Raw genomic sequence first — 24,149 nt, 5'->3', positions numbered from 1 at the left:
ATCCGTGGTGAAATTGAATCAGTCCTTTGAGATTTTTGGTAATGATAAGTAAAAGTTGGGGATTAGAGGTAAATTCCATTAGTCCATGTTATCCCTATGTCAGATTACCTCATTTCTTTAGGAAGCTGTGACTAAGAACTGCAGTATATATGCACATATGCATATCCCCCATATAGGCACTCACATTGATTTATTCTTTAAAAGCAACAACAACAGAAAATAAAGCTAAGGCATGAAACCTAAAATAAACTCAGGCGTGAAAGTGAAACAAAGACAGAAAGTAGACTATAACTCAATTCTGTTGACTTCCCCTTCTTTTGAAGAATTTAGGTCCCAGGGAGCAAATTCTTTGAAACCCCAGGATTATCTGGCAAATTATTACACTCATATAGAAAATTATTTTCATCTAAAAAGCACTATGTTTTCCCCATGGATTTGTTCTCTGTTGTTTAGTCATTTAAAAATTCATAATGATGCCCTAGCCGGCTTGGCTCAGTGGATAGAGCGTCAGCCTGCGGACTGAAGGGTCCCAGGTTCGATTCCGGCCAAGGGCACATGCCTGGGTTGTGGGCTCAATCCCCAGTGGGGGGCGTGCAGGAGGCAGCCGATCAATGATTCTCTCTCATCATTGATGTTTCTATCTCTCTCTCCTTCTCCCTTCCTCTCTGAAACCAATAAAGAAATATATTTTTAAAAAATTAAAAAATTAAAAAAAAATTCATAATGAATGACATAAAGACATTAGTAAGGTAAAATATGGGGGGAGGTTTCCATTTTCTAGAAAACACTGATTTAAACTAAATATGACCCAAAATGAAATGAGGATCATGTAGATTTGTGTACCAAAGATTAAAGACTTCCTTTTAAAAAAAAATGAAGATAGAAACTAATAAATTCTACATTTCTTAATACAGTTCCCTTTTAGTAATGGAATTTAAGCATATAAATGAGTAGGTTAATTAAGTAATTTACAGAGCCACCATCCAACTGCTGTTTTAAATAATAAAAAGTACACTGATAATATAAATTATCATCTCTGGTTCCTTGTTGTATCAGAGTTAACATAAGACAATGAGCCAAAAGAGGACAGTTTAGAGAAACAAAAATTAATTGGTTTTTCCTACCAATAGCTCTGGAGACGGATAGACTTCCATTCACTCGCCAGGCACCAAACCAGACTACACAACCTCCCAGGGCCTCAATTCGCTGCTTTTCATCCTAAACAGCAATGCAATGAAAAGAAGCAAATAATTAGATTCAGGATTTATTCATCTACCTTAACAGTAAACAACAGATATATTCATCAGCTTTCTGGAAAGTTTCTCTTTATTTCTCCTTTGGAAGGTGGGCATGGATGCTGAGATAATGGTGATAAGTATGTTATTAAGACAATCTTAATAACCAGGAAATTGCCTTTGTGGAACAGACCATACTTACTTCTCTGTCTGGTTTGTGTGGCTTCATTAGTTCAACAGCTTGGCCCTTTCTCACAAGCATAACCTGGGAATCACCCACCCAGGCTACATGTAGCATGTTGCCTCTGATAAAAGTCACCACTCCTGTGGTCCCACATCTTAAGCTCTGAAAACAGTTTAAATAAAACCAGAGTCAGTAAAAATACATAGATATAAAATTCTAAGAACATATATGCATAACCCATTGATAAACAATAGTATAGGGAAGGCCTGGAGTGGGGTGAGGGCTGGGTGGAGGGGGGCAAAAGGGAGGCATCTCCCATAATACTGTCAACAATAAAATTTAAATAAGTAGATACCATTCTCATTGAGAAGCAATTTATAATTGATTCAGACCTTTCAGTTGGGAGCTAGATTATTAATAGCTTGATTTCACAAATAAATAGCAATTTCTATTTCTAAATCTGAATTTCTCATTTTGATATGCATGTATGTACTTAAATGTGCACACATATAGATCCATTTATCTGTGATATGCAAGGCAGGGATAATTATTCCATTTTATATACAGGTAAGAAAACAATGATAGGTTATGTGACTTGTCCAAGGGCAGGTAACTGATTAGTACACATAAGAGAAATGAAATTCTTTTTCCTGCTAGTCCAGTGCTGAATCCACTATAACAACTCTAAGAGTAAAGACTGCCATATTGTGGGCTCTGTTTTGTTACTGATATACTGTATGTTTAGGGGGAGAGTCCTCACTTTACAGAATCACATGTAAAGCATCTGACTGCTACACAAATGCTCCCATACTCTGGATAGTGAGATAGGAGCCGAGGGATGACATACATTCCCTGGAGTTAGTGCTAAGATGCTTACTAGGATACCTTAAAACAAATAATTTTAGAAGTGAGGACTTTGTAAACTGTTTTTGGAACATTGCATAAAGAACGAACAGCCTGGAATTTCACTGCAATAGCTCAGTATCACTTTACTTAATGCTCTTGATACTACTATATTAATATGAAATCTCCATTTGACATGAGTCACCACCAAATGAGCATGACTTTCTGTTATTAAGAACTTGTCCTAAATTAGAACCAGTGCGTCATGGGTGGTAAAAGGCCCCTTGTAGCCAATGAGAAAAACAACTCATTTTCCCTATATAGGGATAGTTTGTTATAAATCCTCACCCACCAATAAAATGTCTTCCCACACAGACTGTTCAAAAACTCAGCCCCCTGGAACACATGATAAAGACATTGCAGTGCATATGCCCTGGAGAGAACAGGAGGCAGGGCTGCTTCGCAACAGGAATAGCTGCTTTCTTCCCAGCAGTTAGCAGCACATGGAAGCACAAGGAGAAAACTTAACTGTTTGTTGAGACAAACCTAAATTACTCAAGAGAACTATTGGCAGGACTGAGATAAACTAGGGTCACTGGCAATGCAAATAAAGTGAACTTGGTCAGGAAAAAAGTCATACTTTTGAGTACAACAGAGGAAAAGGGATAGAACAGAGGATGAGAAAGGCAAGTGATTCTCTTAGTTTCACGATGGTGATTACAGATCATCTCTCAGGGGCCGGGTCTTGTCCTCAGTCAGAATGATGACAAACAGCTGGACAGTGCCAGCACTCAAGAGATAGCCCACATCTCTATATGTAGACCTTAGTGGTTGCTGATGGTGGATTTACCTATTAATCTAAATCTGGGGTATAGATGGGAAATATAGACTATTTCTCTTGCCTAATAACAAATAGCTCTGAATTATTTAATTAATTTTAAGCCCCACTACTGCTGTATAGCATAACTATGAGATCAAAGAAATGTTCTCTCCAACCATTTTGAAGAGTTAATGTTTAGATCATATAATACTGTAATTACATTTAAAATTAAAAATTATTCTTTCTATTGGGCCCCAGTTAGAAATGAATGTAGAATACCATAGTTAATTATGTACCAATACCCAGACTGATAATTAAATTTTTTTACTTTTAGATCTTAATATAGAGCCCCTGTCATTTAGTCAGAGTAAAAACCTTATGTCTGATTAACCTCAAGAAATTGGGACATGAGCTCTGACTTTTCCTGTTAAGAGAATCAGTTCACTCTCATAGCCAGTTAGCCTGGAGGTCAAATCACCCCCGGTATTGCCGACAACAATCAAGGCTTAACTACAACAAGACTGCACACAAAGACCACTAGGGGGTGCACCAAGAAAGCATAAAAAATGCGGAGACAAAGAAACAGGACAAAACTGTCAATGGAGGATATTGAGTTCAGAACCACACTTTTAAGGTCTCTCAAGAACTGTCTAGAAGCCGTCGATAAATGTAGTGAGATCCTCAAGAAATCTAATGAGACCCTCGATGTTATGATAAAGAACCAACTAGAAATTAAGCATACACGGACTGAAATAACGAATACTATAGAGACTCCCAACAGCAGACCAGAGGAGCGCAAGAATAAAGGCAAAGATTTGAAATGCGAAGAAGCAAAAAACACCGAACCAGAAAAGCAAAATGAAAAAAGAATCCGAAAATACGAAGATAGTGTAAGGAGCCTCTGGGACAGCTTCAAGCGTACCAACATCAGAATTATAGGGGTGCCAGAAGATGAGAGAGACCAAGATATTGAAAACCTATTTGAAGAAATAATGACAGAAAACTTCCCCCACCTGGTGAAAGAAATAGACTTACAGGTCCAGGAAGCGCAGAGAACCCCAAACAAAAGGAACCCAAAGAGGACCACACCAAGACACATCATAATTAAAATGCCAAGAGCAAAAGACAAAGAGAGAATCTTAAAAGCAGCAAGAGAAAGAAACTCAGTTACCTACAAGGGAATACCCATACGACTGTCAGCTGATTTCTCAACAGAAACTTTGCAGGCCAGAAGGGAATGGCAAGAAATATTCAAAGTGATGAATACCAAGAACCTACAATCAAGATTACTTTATCCAGCAAAGCTATCATTCAGAACTGAAGGTCAGATAAAGAGCTTCACAGATAAGGAAAGGCTAAAGGAGTTCATCACCACCAAACCAGTATTATATGAAATGCTGAAAGGTATCCTTTAAGAAGAGGAAGAAGAAGAAAAAGGTAAAGATACAAATTATGAACAACAAACATGCATCTATCAACAAGTGAATCTAAGAATCAAGTGAATAAATAATCTGGTGATCATAATAGAATCAGGGGCATAGAAAGGGAATGGACTGACTATTCTTGGGGGGGAAGGGGGTGTGGGAGATGCGGGAAGAGACTGGACAAATATCGTGCACCTATGGATGAGGACAGTGGGTGGGGAGTGAGGGCGGAGGGTGGGGCGGGAACTGGGAGGAGGGGAGTTATGGGGGGAAAAAAGAGGAACAAATGTAATAATCTGAACAATAAAGATTTAATGAAAAAGAGAGAGAGAGAGAATCAGTTCAAGGATTATCTAAGGATTCACTGTCTCCAGGCAAATTTTCCCCTCAACAGATACACAGCAAAACACTGCCAACCCATTTAGAACTAAATGCATGGGAGTAATCCCAGCTTCGGTTTCTTTTTTAGACCATTGTTTTAATCTCCATTTCCAGATTTTATCAGCAAAAGTCAGCTTAGAGAGATGGTCCTCATGTGAACCTGACAGGTAATAGTGAATATGAAAGACAAAACTCATCTGCCAGATCCAGCAATGGAGTGCCTTTGTAGAAAATTATAGCTTGGGAGTTTCTATACTGTACATCATAGCACCCCACTAAAACTCTTCTAAAGAGAGAATTAGAACTACAACAGAATCCAATACTGTGGCTCAAAAACAGTTTGGAAGAGAACTTTAAATAATGCCTGCCCCAAAAGGGAAAATACAAATAGCCCTTTAACCACAGATCAGTTGAGCTCAGCCAGTGCAGTCATGACAAGAATTTATGAGAAAAAGGCATACCTCCCTGGCTGCTTTCTGTACAAACCGTTCATCAGTGACCCGAAAGGCCCGGCACAAGGCTTCAGCAGGATCATGGGGGAACATCTCCTGGCGTACCAAGTTAACATGCAGGTGAATGGAGGCATAAATGGCAGCATCCACTCCTCCGTGGCCATCAAACACTGCAAAGTAAGCTTGTTCTTCCTGGTCCTGTCAATAGAAACAGAGGCCCCTTGCACTGTGGCCCAGATTAATGAGATTAAATGTTTCCCTCTTCTGATATGCCTGATCAACTGCTAAAACACCTGCAATACTAGGGCATATGTGTTTACACCAGAATGCTGGAACACATCATGCCCAATTAGCTCAGGCTGAAGTGCCCTCTCTCTGTGAAAGTTGTCTTGCACCATGGAAACCACCCACATGTATTTGCTTCAAAATTGCTACTACAATTTTGAGGGGAGAGGAAGGAAAAAGAAGGTATGAGGGATTGAACAAAAACTGTTCTGCAATGAGTGATGTTTCCAAAAAGAAAAGCATTTTAATCATAAAATTAGAAACTACAAACAATAGGAAATAATTGGCCTTCCAGCACAAGTCCAATTATGTTAGGTTGTTTAAAATACATAGAGATAATGAAAGCATACACATACTTTTAAACTATAATATCGCCCTCATAAATCATTCATAGTCACATTGAATCCTCACCATAAATAACACAGTCTAAACTGGTTGGCAAAACTTTAACCACACAGATGTCCTAATGCACTGTAACACTTCCTTGTCCCCTATTGGAGGATTCGGCTTCCCATTTCCTTGACACCCCCCCCCCACCCGCCCCCAACAACTGCCAGAGGAAGGGCTTCCAAACCTGTGCTTTGTCCTGCCAAAGGAAGCCTAATCACAAGATTACATTAAAACCATTAAGTAATTTGCTTCTTCAACTCAAGTATTTAAATCTCAGATCTAGCTTGCTTAGGAGATATATAACTCACTGAACTCTGAGTCCTGGACTCTCTTTAGACAACAGTATTTAATGATTTTCATTTGTAAGTTTTTGACATTCCTTGAGCTCTAGAAGCTTGAATGAGTCTAGGTCCTGTCATTCAAATGTCATTCAAACAAATATCCAAAGTAAACCATATAATTATTTTGTGCTTGTTTTCCTATCTATTAGGTAGGGGTGAGTTGCTATCTCATGGGGATTTGGAAGGACTACTAAAACAACAGGTATATTTGTACTTTGAAAAAGTTCTTTTAAAGAGTATACTACATTTATATAAGTACCACATGTAAATATCCAGAAAGTAATGATTACACCCAAATATTATTAAGTCTGTACTTACTACAGACATTACAACTAGTTAATTTAGCAGTCTAATGAACACCACCTGCAAGGTTAACTGACTAAATCGATCTATCTAGAACAGTGGTGGTGAACCTTTTGAGCTCAGTGTGTCAGCATGTTGAAAAATCCTAACTTAACTTTGGTGCCATGTCACATGTAGAAATTTTTTGATATTTGCAACCATAGTAAAACAAAGATTTATATTTTTGATATTTATTTTATATATTTAAATGCCATTTAACAAAGAAAAATCAACCAAAAAAATGAGTTCGCGTGTCACCTCTGACACGCGTGTCATAGGTTCGCCATCACTAATCTAGAAAAACAGTCCTGTACTGAAGAGTAGTACTCATTTTTATACAACTCAATTGGCAGGATAAGGGTAAAATAGAAAAACAGCATATATAAGCAGTTTTTAAATGATGGGGAATGAGCTGCTGTGGGATTATCATGGGGGGGCAATAATTCCTTTATTGGGACTTGAAACTGCAACTAAACAATGTGAATCTGTGGAGAGATTCTTAGTATAGCATCAGAAGAAACAGAAGAAGTCTAATGGATTTCTTAAATAATATAGCTTCTTAAATTTTAAAAAATACTGATGTTTTCTCTATTATAAAGATGGTGTACATTTTTTTGGCCTGATAAAGAAGTGTAAAGAAGTAAATATCTATAATCCCACCATCCACAGGTAACCAGTCTTTTACATACATACATATATACATTTTTCAATAAAATTAGGATCATATTATACATTGAATTTTATATCCTGCATTTCCCCCATGTCATTAAGTATTCTCAAAGACATAACTTTAAATGTATGTGTACTATACATTTTAGGAACATATCATAGTTATTCCCTATATGCAATACTTTAGATCATTTCCATTTTTTATTGACAATGTTTTATAAAAGAGTTATGTCAAACAAAACATCCTTTGGGTTATATTTGCATGGACATGGTAACATTTGGAAACAAAGATATCACCTCATCTATCTTGTAATATAAGCACCAGTTAATAAACCACCATCACTGCTTATCAGACCTTGACAGTCAGTCGGCTTAAATTTAAATTTAACTGCTAAATAAAGTAAGTATTGTGCTTTGTAGAAATGACTACATTGTAATTTCTAAGTTATGGACTTAAGTGAAGGAAAGAGGTAAGTGACAGGCAAAGAAAACAAACCTACCTCTGTTTGCATTAACATAATATACTTAATAGAAAGAGAAGAGGAATATGACAAGAACATGGTTATTAAGTTGACAAGGCTCATATGATCCAATTTGTCAGTCACAGATTCAGGAAATGTAATTCCAGCTACTTTCCTATCAGAAACCAAGATTTAAAAAGGAAACCACATGAAATCAGAAAACTGTCTCAGTCTCAAATTCATTCTTTTATGTTTGTGTTTTGTGTTGCGCTTCAAAATAATGTGGGAACTTAATAAATACCACTTGATTATACTATCAAAATAGTTTCCTTAAAAAACACACAGCTTTATAGTGATATAACAGTTTTCTTTTTTACTTGTATGTCTATAGAATAGCTCTGGAAAGTTACACAAGAAACTGGTAATTCCCTTGCCTTCATGGAAGGGAACTGAGTGTTTGAGAGACAAAGATAAGAGAGATTTTATTTTTCTACTCTAAACCATGTGAATGCATTACCTATTCAAAATAAATTCCTTTTCTATTGTCTAATGCAAGCAAATTTGTGCCACTTTGCCTTGAATCCTATTCAGACATATCAGATACTATAAGAAGTACAGGGTAGGACAAAAGTAGGTTTGCAGTTGTTTATATGGAAAATAATAGAGTAATTAATAATACAAGAATAAACTCCCACCCAACCAGTTGAGCATAGACCTATGAACCAAGAGGTTACCGGTTCAATTCCTGGTCAGGGCACATGCCCAGGTTGCAGGTTCTATCCCTAGTAGGTGGCATACAAGTGGCAGCCGATCAATGATTCTCTCTCATCATTGATGTTTCTCTCTCTCTTCCTTTCCCTTCCTCTCTGAAATCAATTTTTAAAAATATATTTTTTTTAAAAAAACAACTCCTGTACTCACAACTGTAAACCCACTTTTTAAAATTAATTTCTGTTGATTGATTGATTGATTTTAGAGAGAGGGGAAAGGAAAGGGATAGAAAGAAACACTGATGAGAAACTTCAATTGGCTGCCTACTGCATGCCCCCTACTGGGGATTGAGCCAGCAACCTGGGCATGTGGGCTGACTAGGAATCGAACCAGTAACCTCTTGGTTCATGGGTCAATGCTAAACCACTGAGCCACCCAGCCAGGCTATACACCTACTTTTGACCCACCCTGTATATTAGGAGTTCTGTTAGAAAACCATGACGGTGTTTTTTAAAATCTCATTGACCTCAGAAGTGCCCTTTACCTCTAGGTTGAAGAGCATATTAAAGTCAGGAATGCAGACATGTTTGTCCTCCATTTTCCTGCGCATGTTTTTGATGGCATGGATTGATGTCTCATAATAAAGCTGGGGTCTCCGGCGGAGAGGGAAGTCTTTCACCCAGCTGCAACAAATCTCATGTAGTTTGCTGAAGACAGAACGGGCCAATTTCACTGTCTCAATCTCTGTGAAAGAAACACAGAAACCCCCAATGAAGAGCCTTGTAAAGCTGCTTTTCACTTGCCTGATTGGTAAAGACAGAAGTAGGTCACACCGGTTAAGCTCCTCCTTAATAGAAGAAATTCCTTCTTCTCAAGAGAAACGAAGTATTGCTTCTGAAAAGAGAAAATGACAACCTATCTATTAGAAAATCATCCAGCAGCTGCCACTATGATGATCCTGTTTCATGAGGAGAAAGCTCTGTTCAGGGCTGGGTCTTGGCCATGCCTGGGTTTTGTCAGCCCCCACAGTGCTCTGGCCACTGCTCTCTAGTTTAGGGCCGTTTCCTGCTCAGTTGGCTGCCATGGTTATCATCTGGAAGGCCAAGCCCCCTGTGCTTAGATGAGTGAAATACGAACAGTGGCTCTCCAACTGATTAGAACGTGAAAGGCCTCTGAACAACATTATTTATTTATAAACTACAGGGACCAGAAGAGTTTACCTTATCATTTGTCTTTGTCTCCCCTTCCTAGCCTCTTTTCCTCTTTCCAGTTCCCCGTTTTCTCTTCTGTAACTGATTATAACTCAGAAATAAATTATTTTTGTTGATTTGTTTTGTTTTGTTAATCCTAATCCAAGGATATTTTTCCCCCCATTGATTTTTTTAGAGAGAGTGGAAGGGAGGAGGAGGAGGAGAGAGAAACATTGATGTGAAAGGGGCACATCAATTGACTGGGTCCCACATGCGCTCTGACTGGCAGCTGGGAATGGAGCCTACTCCCTTGACCAGAATTGAATCAGAGACCTTCAGTCCTCAGGCCGACACTAACCACTAGCCAAACTGGCTAGGGCTGTTGATGTCTTGTTATTTATTTAAAGCTTTAGGCAGTAGCTTAAATAGTTTAGCCAATAGGTTAACAACGTTTTTTTATTTCTCTAAGGAAAAAATACTTACATTCTATGTGTGTAACCCTGGATAGAAAAAAAAAAGATAACAATCAAAGGATTCTCTACTCCCAGACTATTAAGTCTACTACTCAACCTATTAGCTGGTTTCTGAGACTGACTTGCATCCCTCAGTGTATGGACAGATATGAAAGAAAGCCTTTTAAGCAACACTGAATAGTATTGACCCTATTGTCTCACATCACCTCCACTCAAGTTGTCCTCTCCTCAAGCTGCAGTTATTGCAATAACCGACGGGAGATTAGGTTTTCTCAGGACAGTATTTTAGAGGTTCTACTTACATCCCAGGTAAAAAAAAAAAATTTACAATTCTCAAATTTTTGTTTTACTTTACTAAGTCACATATAGCTTGACAGCCTAAGAAAATGTGTGCCAGATGGCAAATGGCTGTGCATGCCTCTTGCCATCTACAATACACGTCCCAAAGAGAGACTGTGTGTTCTTAGAACGTCCTGGGAACTTAGTCTCATTTTATATTCCTTGCCCAGACATTGCCTAAATCTGTGACTACAGTTACTTGTTTTCTTAGTCAAATTTCTTTTTAAAATGACTGTTCAGAAATTGACTTCAAGGTTTTTTGTTGTTTTTCTCATTAACATAATCCAGGGTGGTAAACTATGTTTTGTGGTTTTGTCCCCTTGACATTTTTATATAACTGAAAATCAAGGGTACATCTGAAAGAACAAGTAAAACCTGAGGAGGTGTATATAAGAGGGAAACTGAGGCCAAGGGAAAACACATTTTGATGGTTTTAAGCAACTCCAATCTTTTTTTTAAGCACCAGCTGCCAGACACTGTCTCTTTCAGCCAGCAGTTGCCTATGTGTATCACTCCAAATATGTGTTTGGATATGCATTTGACTCAGTCACAACAGAGGATTGCAAAATGATAAATGAATTCGGAAACAAATAACTGATAATAATATAAACCATTACATCATTCTTTGGTTTATATATTACTCTTATTTTATAGACCTGGACTGTTCAATAAAATACCTTTCTAGCTGCAGTGTGGCTACTTAAAATTTAAAATTCAGTATTTTGGTCATATTAGCTGTATTTCAAGTACTCAATAACTGCATACACTCAGTAGCTACTGCACTGGACAACACAGGTAGAGATTATTCTGTGTTTTTTTACTTTTGACCTATTAATATATAAATTATGCTAACAGACTTCCCAATATTTTTGTTTTGTTCACTGCTATTTTGCCAGCAAAACGCTAAGTATATGGTAGGCTTTCAATAAAAGACTCATCAAAATAACTGTTGTACTCAATGTTACCAATATTTTGCTTAATTTATTTAACATTTATTATTAAGATTGATCTCATTTCTTTTTTAAATCTTGTCCTAGACAGCTTGTCTAAGTTTTGGTGTCAGTGTTATGCTGTGCAAATTTTCCTTTTTATGAAATCGAATAATTCATTTTCAAAAGCATTGGAATTATGTGTCTTTGATTGTTTGAAATTGTTCACCTGGCCGAAACCGGTTTGGCTCGGTGGATAGAGCGTCGGCTTGCGGACTGAAAGGTCCCAAGTTCGATTCCGGTCGGGGGCATGTACCTGGGTTGCGGGCACATCCCCAGTGGGAGATGTGCAGGAGGCAGCTGATCGATGTTCCTCTCTCATCGATGTTTCTAACTCTCTATCTCTCTCCCTTCCTCTCTGTAAAAAAATCAATAAAATATATTTAAAAAAAAAAAAAAAAAAGGAAATTGTTCACCTGGAGAATCACTTGCTCTTTGTCCTTTGGGGAAAATAGCTAGCTTCTTGACAATCTTCTCAATCTCTTTCTTCTTACGAAAAGTTTGTTAACTTGTATTTTTCCAGAAAATATCCAGATTTTCAAATGCATTCACACAGTATTTTAATAATTCTTTTAATTTCTTTTGTATTAATGATAAATTTCCCCTTTTTGTTTTTAATGTTTACATTGGGATATTTCAAATGGATTTTAGGTTGTCTGGACAGGCATTACATCTACTAAATAAATTTGTACCAACAGATATGCAGGGTTGTTTAACAAACATTGTTAGGGACGATATAAACATGAAAAGAACTTTTTTTTTTAAACCTGTTTTTGGAAACAACTAAAGAGACAAAAGGCATTTCAGTGGCAGCAGGCCTTATTCAGTATGCCCATCTCCCACTCTGACACGTGGGGAAACGCAGTCTGCCCTGCAGGTATTCTCCTCAGTGCGGTCCATACTGAGTGATTTGGGTTAAATAGATTACGGGCTTGCAAACAGTCCCGAATTACAATAGATCATGCTGAATCACAGCAGTGGCATGGAGAATACATTACTGGGTAATCTCTTGGAAAAATATACAATCAAAACGACCAGTAATATCCACCAAAAGAAAAAATGCCTTCATTTCACTTTTGCTATCCTATGGGAGAGGGAGGATGTCAGAAAATTCTTACAAAGTAGGCATGTAGGGCAGTATTTCAATCTTGCTACTTTAGGTATTCTCCTTCTGTGGGGAGCGGTATAGAACATTAGTATATAAATAATTGCTGCCTGAAATGAAAAAATAATTTAAAAGGGTGAGAAAATTGTTCAAAGCAGTAGTCCACCCCCTAACAGCTGTAAATTACTCATCAGTCTTAATGTCACTGAACTGAGCTGGAGCTGAGTCAGCCATCAGCCTGGCTGCAGTGAAGCAGAATTTAATCTCCCTTATCTTTTCATTACAGGGCTTTTACTTTATGCATCAGTACCAGAAGGAAGACCAATGCATTGTAGCAGGAATTCCATCCAACTTGATTCTGGAATAATTTGGTTCCAAGTGAACCAATTACTCTCAGTAAAAACAAGCAGAGGAATTACTTCCTTGCCAATTTTCTATCAAAATGATCTAGAGAGATAAAGGAAGAACAGGAATGTTTACTGTTATATCTGCCTCAGATTCTCTGGAACCTAGCTACTCTGATTCATTAATATATGCTTTGCTCCTTATGCACCATGTTGAAAGGCAAATGCTTGAAATAGAACAAACAGAATGAAATATTTAAATTCCTTAACAATTTGTAGTCATTCCCTAATTTTTATAAAAATCGGTATTTCTTTAGAGCTTATCTAATATGTATAAGTCTAATACATTAGTAGATATACCTTCTTTAATAAATAAAACCTCATAATTTGCCTGGATAAAAGAAGTAAAATGATCCATGCTTCTACTATACAATTAACCAGTGGGTAAACATAATTAAAGTTAGTATTTGGCAGACATTTTCTGTGGATCAGTACACATGAGAATATTTTAATATTTTCAAACAAATAATGTAGAATGGTACTCACCCACAGTTCCTTCTGTGCCATCCGCTTCCTTTGGGATGTAATGTGCAGAAAGATCACTCTGAAGGACTTCATCTGATGTGGCTCTGGCTAAAGCAGCAGCCAAAAAGGAAGGGCAATTACTGAAAGAAAAATAAAAGGCTATTTCACTAAGAATTAGGAAACAATAAGTTCAGCATGATTAATAATTAGTTATTAATATATTTTCTCAAAACAAAATTATATCATTAAACAATACCCAACACATTTATTGAGTGCATATTATGTGCTAGGCATTCTGCCTAGGCACTGGGTGTGTATACTAGTGAATAACAGAAATAGCCCCTGACCTAGTGGGGGGCATAAAATCTAGTTATGGAGACGTGATAAGTAAACAAATCTATACTAATAATAGAGGAATATGCAAATTGTCCAGGACACCATCACAGTAACATTAACGACCAAATATCAGGCTGGCAGGCTGCGTGGGGCGACAAGGCCAGCAGGGGGGAGCAGTAAGGGGCAACCAGGCCAGTGGGGTGGAGGGGCAGTTAGGGGTGACCAGGCCGGCAGGGGGGGCAGTTAGAGGTGACCAGGCTGGTGGGGGGGGCCATTTAGGGGTGATCAGGCCAGCAGGCAGGTGAGCAGTTAGGATCCAGTGGTCCAGAATTGTGAGAGGGATGTCCGACTGCTGGTTTAGGCCCAATCCCGAGACCATCCGCTTCCTTTGGGATGTAATGTGCAGAAAGATCACTCTGAAGGACTTCATCTGATGTGGCTCTGGCTAAAGCAGCAGCCAAAAAGGAAGGGCAATTACTGAAAGAAAAATAAAAGGCTATTTCACTAAGAATTAGGAAACAGGGGGTTGGGCCTAAACCGGCAGTTGGACATTCCTCTAGGAGTCCCGGATTGTAGAGGGTGCAGGCTGGACTGAGGGGGACCCTGCCCCCTCTCCCCCATGCACAAATTTCATGCACCAGGCCTCTAGTAGGATATAATTTAAAACTGGAACAAGTTTTATAAAGGAAACAAATGGAGTACAGTGAAAGAAAATAAAAGAGGGGTAACTCCTTAGAATGTTTAGGAATGCCGTGCCTTGAAGGATGAGAAAGCCTCAGTTATGTAGGGGTGGGAATTTTGGAGAGAATATTCCAGGCAGAGAAAATAACATGTGTACAAACCCTTTCTGAGAGTTTGGTATGTTTGAGGAACTGAATGAGGCCCAAAGAAGATGAAGTATAGTGCGTAAGGGGAAAAACGACAGGGAATATTGTCAGAGGAACAGGCATCTTTGAACCATGGTAAGAATTTGGATTTGCCCGGACCGGTTTGGCTCAGTGGATACAGCGTCTGCCTGCGGACTGGGGGGGGGGTCCCGGTTTGATTCCAGTCAAGGGCATGTACGTTGGTTGTGGGCACATCCCCGGTGGGGGGTGTGCAGGAGGCAGCTGATCGATGTTTCTAGCTCTCTATCCCTCTCCCTTCCTCTCTGTAAAAATTCAATAATATATATTTTTTTAAAAAGAATTTGGATGTTACTCAAAATGTAGTGGGAAGTCACTGAATATTGTGAGCAAGAGAATGCCATTAAAATATTATTAAAATAATACTACTTAAAATATTGCTTTGCTATGTCAAAGGAAATTGGAAGCAAGCAAAAATGAGTGAGTAACCACTGAGGAGACAGTTGTAATCCCAGGCCAACGCTCTAACCACTGACAACCGGCTAGGACGAACCCGCAACCTTTTGGTGTATGGGACGCCGCTCCAACCAACTGAGCCATTAGGCTACAGCTGGATATTGAATTTAATACCATATAATCACTGGGTACCAAGACAACTCAATGGGGGAAACAAGTCTTTTCAACAAATGGTGCTGGGACAACTGGATATCCATACAAAATAATCACGTTAGACTCTCTCCTTACACCATATACACAATTTTAGTCAAAATGGATCACAGACCTAAATGTAAGAGCTAACACTATAAAAATCTTAAAAGAAAACATAGCAGTAAAACCTCATGACCTTGAATTAGGCAATGGTTTTCCTAAATATGAAACCAAAAGCACAAGCAACGAAATAAGAGAATTAAATAGGACCAAAAATCAAGAAAGTGAAAAGACGCCCAGCCTGGTGTGGTTCAGCAGTTGAGCATGGGCCTATGAACCAGGGGGTCATGGTTCGATTCCTAGTCAGGGCACATGCCCAGGTTGTGGGCTGAATCCCCAGTTGTGGGCATGCAGGAGGCAGCCGATCAGTGATTCTCATCATTATTGTTTCTATCTCTCCCTCTCCCTTCCTCTCTGAAATCAATAAAAAAATATTTCTAAAAAAAGAAAGTGAAAAAAAAGTGAAAAGACAACACACGGAATGGTAGAAAATATTTGCAAATTATATCTGATGAGAGACTAGTATTTAGAACATATAAAAAACTATTTTAACTCAATAATGAAAACACAACCCAATTTAAAAATGGACAAAGGATATTAATATTTTTCTAAAGATCTAAAAATAGAAGAAAACCGTAAGAAAAGAGACCCAAAATCATTAGTCACTAGGAAAATGCTAATCAAAACCACAAGATACCTCTTCACACTGAGTAGGATGACTGTAATAAAAAAAGAGGCAACAAGTGCTGATGGCCATGTAGAAAAATTCAAATTCTCCTTCTGGTGGGAATGTAAAACGGTGCAACAGCTTTGGCAGTTCCTTATAATGTTAAACACAGTGCTACTACATGGCTCAGCAATTCCTATGAGTGGAATATACAAGAGAAATAAAAACATACTTCCACACAAGAACTCAGACATGAATGTTCATAGCAGCATTATTCATAATAGCGAAAAAGTAAAACCAACCAAATGTCCACCAACTGCTTATGGATAAACAAAAGGCAGTATATTCATGCAATAGAATATTATTCAGCCATAAAAGGAATGAAGTATTGATACATGCTACAATGTGTATGAACCTTGAAAACATGGTAAGCTACAGACACTAGTCACAAAAGATCACATATTGGATGATTCCATTTATATGAAAAGTCCAGAATAGGCAATCTATTGTAACAGAAAGTAGAGGAGATTAGCTTAAGGCTGGGAGGTGGTGCAAACAGGGAGGAACTGCTAATGGGTAGGGGGTTTCTTTTTGGGGTGATAAAAATGTTCTGCATCTTACACTGTAGTGATGGTTAAACAATTCTGAATACACTACTAGTAAAACCACTGAATTGTACAATTTAAGAGTGCAATTTTTACAGTATGTAAATTATATCTTTAAAAAAGTCATTGACTTTGTCAAGAACCACTGAATAAAGACATGACTGAAAGGGGATATGAAGACAGGGAAAGTTTGTGGTTTTAGAATGGTGCAGAATCTGACTGCATACTAAATGATTTGACCTAGTAGAGAAAGATTGATAGCTAATGCAGGAGAGAGGGAAGGAACAAAGGAGCAAATTTCCTGAGAAGGCAAGGAGGGATGATATCCGGTTCATATACAGAAATATTGACCTTTGATAGGACGAGGCACATTTCCTTAATTGAAAAAGGAAAAAATAGGGACAGATGCAAGTAGGTTTCCAATTTCTTGGTAGGAAAATAAGGGAGTTCACATCTAATGGTCTGATTCAACAACAGCTATTGAGGCTCACAATGTTCCAGGCACTGTTCTACTCCACAGGATACACAGATGCCCAAAAAGGACAAAAACCCCTGCCTTTGGAGCTTACATTCTAGACCAGTGATGGCGAACCTTTTCAGCTCAGCGTGTCAGCATTTTGAAAAACCCTAACTTAACTCTGGTGCCGTGTCACATATAGAAATTTTTTGATATTTGCAACCATAGTAAAACAAAGACTTACATTTTTGATATTTATTTTATATATTTAAATGCCATTTAACAAAGAAATATCAACCAAAAAAATGAGTTCGCGTGTCACCTCTGACATGCGTGTCATAGGTTCGCCATCACTGTTCTAGACAATGGCTTCTCAATGACGTATAAGGCTAGACCAGTAGTTCTCAAACTTTAGCTTGCATCAGAATCACCTGCAGGCTTGTTAAAACACAGATTGCTGGGCCCTAACCCTAGGGTTTCTGACTAAGCAGGCCTGGAGTAGGGCCTGAGAATTCTCATTTCTAATAAGTTCCCATATGATGTTCATGCTGCTGCTCTGGGGAGCACCCCAATGAGAACCATTGCGTGATGTCATCACCTGGGTGGTGAGGGCAGAAAGCACACGGGCAGGAGGGATGAAGAGAAAATAAATACGAAAGAGTCTTATCAGAGCAGTCGGGCTGTCAAGCACTGCCAAGAGATTACTGGAGCTGGAGACCATTTTTTAATGAAACCAGTCTTTCTGGCTGCATGTGCTGGAACATGCGTAAGTAAAAAAAAAAAAAAAAAAAAAAAAATTGTTTAGTTCATCAAGATTTGAGGTTTTGCAAAGTGATTCTATAAAAGTAAAGAAGAGACATGGGAACTGATTATCTTTTTAAGGACATGATTACAATGTTCGACCATGTACTATTGGCTAAGAAAGAACAGACATGAGTTGCAAATCAGTGTGGTCTAAATGTAATTTTAAAACTGTGGTGGGAGTACTTGAGCACATAACCTAGGACAGAATGTTGTAGTCTGAGAACAGAATGTTCTATATGATTTTGGAGCTGGTGTAATTTTTGTGATGACAAGTTTTAGGTGAGACCAAGAAAATTAGTGGTTTAGAAGCAGATAAAGTGACAATGTTTAAGGTTTATGTCCCTAAGGGGAAAGGGGACTAGAAATTCTCTTTATTTTTATCAGTATTTCTCAAATTGTAGGTTATAATCCATTAGTGAGTAATAAAATCAATTTATGAATTGTGGCCAGTATTTTTTAAAAAATAGAATAGGGTATATGAAGTAAGGCTAAGTATTCTAGATATACGTGTGTGTGTGTGTGTGTGTGTGTTGAATCCTGATTTTGATGGGGGAAAAATTGAAAAAAACAACTCCAGAATGGGCAATTACTGCCTTTCTTAATTATGAAATAAATTGGTGGCATCTTTTGAAGTCCAAATGCTGTATAAACAGTATTACCATTTCTCCTTTCATGCTAGGTTAATTGAATTCTTCCTTATGAGTCAAAATTTCCCTTCATACACCTAAACTGTCTTCAGCACTGCTTGTTTTTACTTTTCAATCACACTTTACTTGAAGTAACTGGAGATACCCAAATATTTTGCCTAAGGCGACTTTATACTAACAGTATTAACATTTACTTGGTCCTTCTGTTTGTTTTAAAATTTATATTTAAAACCATCTAAAAAATCTTTATTGTTTCCCAGAATTAAAAAAAAGAAAAAAGGATATTTGGATCTAAGTTCACTAAAGGTAAAACTTTTGAGAATACAGCAAGAACTATTAGTCTCAGTAATGTGTCATCTGCAAATACATTTTTAGTCACAGTTAATGTAATTTCTTTCTTTTTGTCAGACAGAATGAAAATATTTTCAGTGAAGTAGGGAGGAGGATTAGCTGACTAATAGCTAGATATAAAACATCAAGCTAGACGCTTCACCCACATCCGAAATTCCTACATGTCAGAAAGCTATCAGTAGAGTAGTCTTATGGTTTTGACTCTGAAGTGAAAGTGATTATTTCTAAAAAGTCAGAATTGCAAAATGTATTTTAAAACATAGTCACATCACAGAATATTTGATACAACTCAAATAGAAGGTTATAATTAAAGCTTGTCATTTTAAAGAGAATTACCAGGAGTGAGTAACAAGATAATAACATAGCAAACCACCTTTTCCCATTTCTCATTCAGTGCTTGAAAGATCCTTATACAGAACGTTTTAAAGTTAGGTAAATATACTGCATAGCAAATATCAGAGGAGGGCCAATACCCTTGGCAATTTGGAGGGTTGGGGTACAGATGTTACTATATTGAGAACGTTGCTGAAGTAGAGTATGATTAGAAATGTCTTTTAATTTTTCCAGTGTATGTCATTTTGGGGGACTGGCTCTTTTGAAGTCAAATTAATCTTGTCAGGCCCCTTAAATATAATCCAAAAACAAGCCTTTGCTATTTGTTAACATATATTATCTGAGATGCTTACCATTCCTATCTTTAAGTAATTCATGTCCTGAGAACAAAAGGAAATGTATTTCATACCAACTTGTTACTTTGTTTTAAACATCAAAGTATAGATTTTATATACTCATAGATAAAAATCTTTGTCTCATTTATGTCTAAGTCACATATAAACTATATGCATAAATAACTCTAAACAATATTGAAATATTAATAGGGGTCCATTTAGTTTTAATTTTTAGTCATATAAACATTCTACTTTATTAAAGCTATTTATGTTCACAAATACATGAATTATGTATTTGAATTTCTGTATATACTGACTTTCTCAATGTTATATATTATAAAGCAAGAGTCCAGACTCTGTTAAAATTCACAAACTGAATTCTGTAAACAAAGCACAAGTTTTATTCTTCAGACACACAAAATCAATCTTAACTCTTCAATTTTATTTCAAAAATAACCACAGCACAAAACATGCTTGGTAGAAGATTTGAATTTTAAAAACACGACTGCATTCTAGTGATCTTCAACAGTTCAGTACTTATCAATGTTTATATAAATTATTTTATTTTACTTTGTCAGTCTTTTCCCAAATTAGACATTTAAAAAGCTATATAGTGTATCTGGGAGCAGTATTTAAGGATAAAGCAGATGTTAAATCATTGTTATGAACTGAAAGTTTAGTCCTCCTCCCTCAAATTCATATGTTGAAATTCTAATCAACACTGGAGGTGGAACCTTTGAACGATCATTAGGTCATGAGGGTTGGGCGCTTGTGAATGGGATTAGTGCCCTTACTAAAGTGCTCTCACCCTGCCCAGCAGGACTGGCTCAGATGGTTGAGAATTGGCCTGTGCTCCAAAAGGTGGTGGGTTCGATTCTTGGTCAGGGCACATACCTGGGTTGTGGGTTTGATCTCTAGTATTGATGTTCCTCTCTCACATCAATGTTTCTCTCTCTCTCGCTCTCTCTGAGCATGAGGATTAAATAAGTAAATAAATAAATGTACTCTTAACCTTTAAACCATGTGAGGATACAGGTGATAGTCATCTTTGAACCACAAAGCACACACCTAAGACAGCAAATCTACTGGCATCTTGATCTTGAACATCGCAGCCTCCAGAACTGTGTGAAATAAATTTCTATTATTTATAAGCCATCCAATCTATGATAATTTGTACTGCAGGTCAAACAGACTAAGACAATCATTATGGAAACTACTCAAATCCTTATAATTAGTGGATGGAGGCATTAACTATCATATATGGGTCTTTGTTACCTATATGTTTTTATGTTTCTTCATTTAATTTTTTTCTAATTAGTTTACATAAAATATTAGTTTTAAATGTACAACATAGCAATTAGACATTTATATACCTTACAAAGTGATCACTCAAGTCTAGTACCATCTGACACATAATAGTTATTAAAATATTATTGACTTAGATTCCCTATGTGGTACTTTACACCCCTGTGACTATTTTTATAACTGGAAATTTGTACTCCTTAATCCCTTTCACCATATTCACCTGTCACCCCAACCCTCTTCCCATCTGGCGACCATCAATTTGTTCTCTGTATCTATAAGTTTGTTTCTGTTTTGTTTGTTCCTTTATTAGATTCCACATTTAAGAGAAATCATATGGAATTTGTCTTTCTCTGGCTGACTTATTTCACTTAGCATAATACCCTCTAGGTCCATCCATGTTGTTGCAAATGGCAAGATTTCATTCTTTTTTTATGGCTGAGTAATATTCCATTGTATTTATGTACCACATCTTCTTTATTCACTCATCTATTGATGGACATTTAGGTTGTTTCCATATATTGGCTAACCTGTATAATAAAAGCCTAATTTGCTAAGTGTCCAGTCGTCCAGTCAGCTGTTCAACCAGTCAAAGCATACTATGCTAATGAATGCTAAGGCTGCTCAACCACTTGCTATGACATGCACTGACCACCAGGGGGGCAGTCAACCGGTTGACCAGTCGCTATGATGTGCACTGACCACCTGGGGGTAGACGCTCTGACTGGTAGGTTAGCTTGCTGCTGGGGTCCGGCCTATCAGGACTAGGCGAGATGGGTCAGACACGCCCTGGAACCCTCCCACAGCCCCTCCCTGGCTGGCCAACCTCCCACGTCCCTCCCCGGCCACGATCATACACCAGTGGGGTCCCTTGGCCTGGCCTGTGCCCTCGTGCAATCCAGGACCCCTTGGGGGATGTCAGAGAGCTGGTTTCGGCCTGATGGCAGAACAACCAGTCACTATGACATGCACTGACCATCAGGGGGCAGATGCTCAATGCAGGAGCTGCCCCCTGGTGGTCAGTGTGCTCCCACAGGGGGAGTGCCGCTCAGTCAGAAGTTGGGCTCACGGCTGGCGAGCGCAGTGGCGGTGGCAGGAGCCTCTCCCACCTCCATGGTAGTGCTAAGGATGTCCAACTGATGGCTTAGGCCTGCTCCCCAGGGCTCCCAGACTGCAAGAGGGCGCAGGCCAGGCTGAGGGATTTCCCCCCGCCCTCGCGTGCATGAATTTTGTGCACAAGGCCTCTAGTTGTACATAAAGCTGCAATGAACATGGGGCACATAATATCTTTTTGAGTTATTGTTTGGTATTTCTCTGGATAACTACCCAGAAGTGAAATTGTTGGGTCACATAGTAGTTCAAGTTTTAATTTTCTGAGAAATCTCCAGGTGTGAGGTGATATCTCATTATGGTTTCAATTTGTATTTCTCTAATGATTAATGACACTGAACGTCTTTTCATGTATCTGTTGGCCATCTGTACATCCTCTTTGGAGAAGTGTCTATTGAGGTCCTCTGCCAATTTTTTAATTAGATTGTTTGGCTTTATGTTAAGTTAGTTGTATGAGTTCCATGTACTTTGGATATGAACTCCTTTTCAGGTGTGTCATTGACAAATATCTTCTCCCATTCAGTAGATTGTCTTTTTGTTTTGTTAATGTTTTCTTTTGCTGTGAAAAAACTTTTTAGTTTGATGTAGTCCCATTTGTTTATTTTTTCTTTTGTTTTCCTTCCTAAGGAGACATTTCCAAAAAATATTGCTAAGAACAATGCCAGAGTTAACTGCCTATTTTTTCTTCTAGGAGTTTTAGTTTTAGTGCTTACATTTAAGTCTTTAATCCATTTTGAACGTATTGTTGTATATGGTTTAAAAAAGTGGTATCATTTCATTTTTTCTTGCATGCATCTGCCAAGTTTTCCCAACATAACTTACTAAAGAGACTGTCTTTACCCCATTGTATATTTTAGCCTTCTTTGTCATAAATTAATTGACCATGTAGGTGTGGGTTTATTTCTGGGCTTCCTATTGTGTTCCACTGACCTATGTATGTGTTTTCATGCCAGTACTATGCTCTTTTAATTAGTATAGCCTTAAAGTATAGCTTGATTTCAGGTAGCATTATACCTCCAACTTTGTTCTTCTTTCTCAATATTGCTTTGGCTGTTACCTAAAGATATTAAAGACTATTGCTTTAAAGACTATACACTGATAGCCCTAGCCGGCTTGGCTCAGTGGATAGAGGTCAGCCTGCGGACAGAAGGGTCGTGGGTTTGACTCTGGTCAAGGGCATCTGCCTGGGTTGCGGGCTCAATCCCCAGTAAGGGGGTGTGCAGGAGGCAGCTGATCAATGATTCTCTCTCATCATTGATGTTTCTATCTCTCTCTCCCTCTCCCTTCCTCTCTGAAATCAATAAAAATATATTAAAAAATAGATTTATTTTTAAAAAAAGACTTTACATAAATATATCTCAGTTACTCAGAAATCACTTTAGCTCATAATTTAAACATTGTGATTTCTCTATGTTGCTATATGATTTTTTTTTTTTAACAATGAAGAGTAATTAAGAATCACTACTGACTTTGAAGCCTGGACATACATAGTTGCACACTGAGGGAGGCCTAAAATTTCTGACAACTTACTTGTTATTCAACTAACTTGTTGGAGACAGGAGGTTATAGCAGAAATATAAGGAGTTAGAAAGCCATGTTCTAATTCTAGCTGTGTAACCTTATAAAAGATTCTTAAATGCTGGATTTCAGTTTCTTCAACTGGAAAATTAAGAAGTTGTAATAAAATAACTTTAAAGTCTCAGGTCTAAAAACTAAAATTCTAATTCTATAATTTTATTTCAAATAACATTTTTAATTTCAAAGGTAGGACAAAGGCAGTTTAAAAGTATAAATTAAGACACTCCTGATCCAAACAATGTTTTCACACAGGCCAGCAGAATGGGAATAAACTCTATATATTCCTTTTGTAGACAATATGGGGTACTCTACAGACTAGGTGTATTCTTAAAAGTTGGATGTATATTTATTTTGATAAATGTAATCAATCTTTGCAGCAAATCCACTAGTTAGAAAAAAATCCTTCAGATTTTGTGTAACTTTTTTTCTTAAAGAGACATGCTTATTAAGCTTCATATAAAATAATAGTTAGCAACTGGTTATGAAACTTTATATTTATTTCAAATAAGAGAGTACTATTTCCTGCCTCTTTATAAATATTTATTTACGAGAGCTTATTATTCTGTTT

At 37.6% G+C, this 24,149-nt stretch overlaps 1 protein-coding gene across 1 annotated transcript in view; it reads right to left on the bottom strand.

The window, feature by feature from the left end:
* The window catches only part of PPM1E (protein phosphatase, Mg2+/Mn2+ dependent 1E), a gene marked incomplete at its 5' end in the record, with an annotated part of 94,592 nt that overhangs the window by 7,991 nt on the left and 62,452 nt on the right, over positions 1-24,149 (bottom strand). The window contains 5 exons of the mRNA XM_081108768.1: positions 1,125-1,218; positions 1,438-1,581; positions 5,349-5,537; positions 9,083-9,282; positions 13,525-13,643. Coding sequence (XP_080964894.1) covers positions 1,125-1,218; positions 1,438-1,581; positions 5,349-5,537; positions 9,083-9,282; positions 13,525-13,643 — 746 coding nt within the window. The remainder of the gene's footprint in view (positions 1-1,124; positions 1,219-1,437; positions 1,582-5,348; positions 5,538-9,082; positions 9,283-13,524; positions 13,644-24,149) is intronic.

The sequence above is a fragment of the Myotis nattereri genome, assembly GCF_964212035.1.
Source record: "Myotis nattereri genome assembly, chromosome: 16".
Lineage (NCBI taxonomy): Eukaryota > Metazoa > Chordata > Mammalia > Chiroptera > Vespertilionidae > Myotis > Myotis nattereri.
This window is presented reverse-complemented; position numbering and strand designations above follow the sequence as displayed.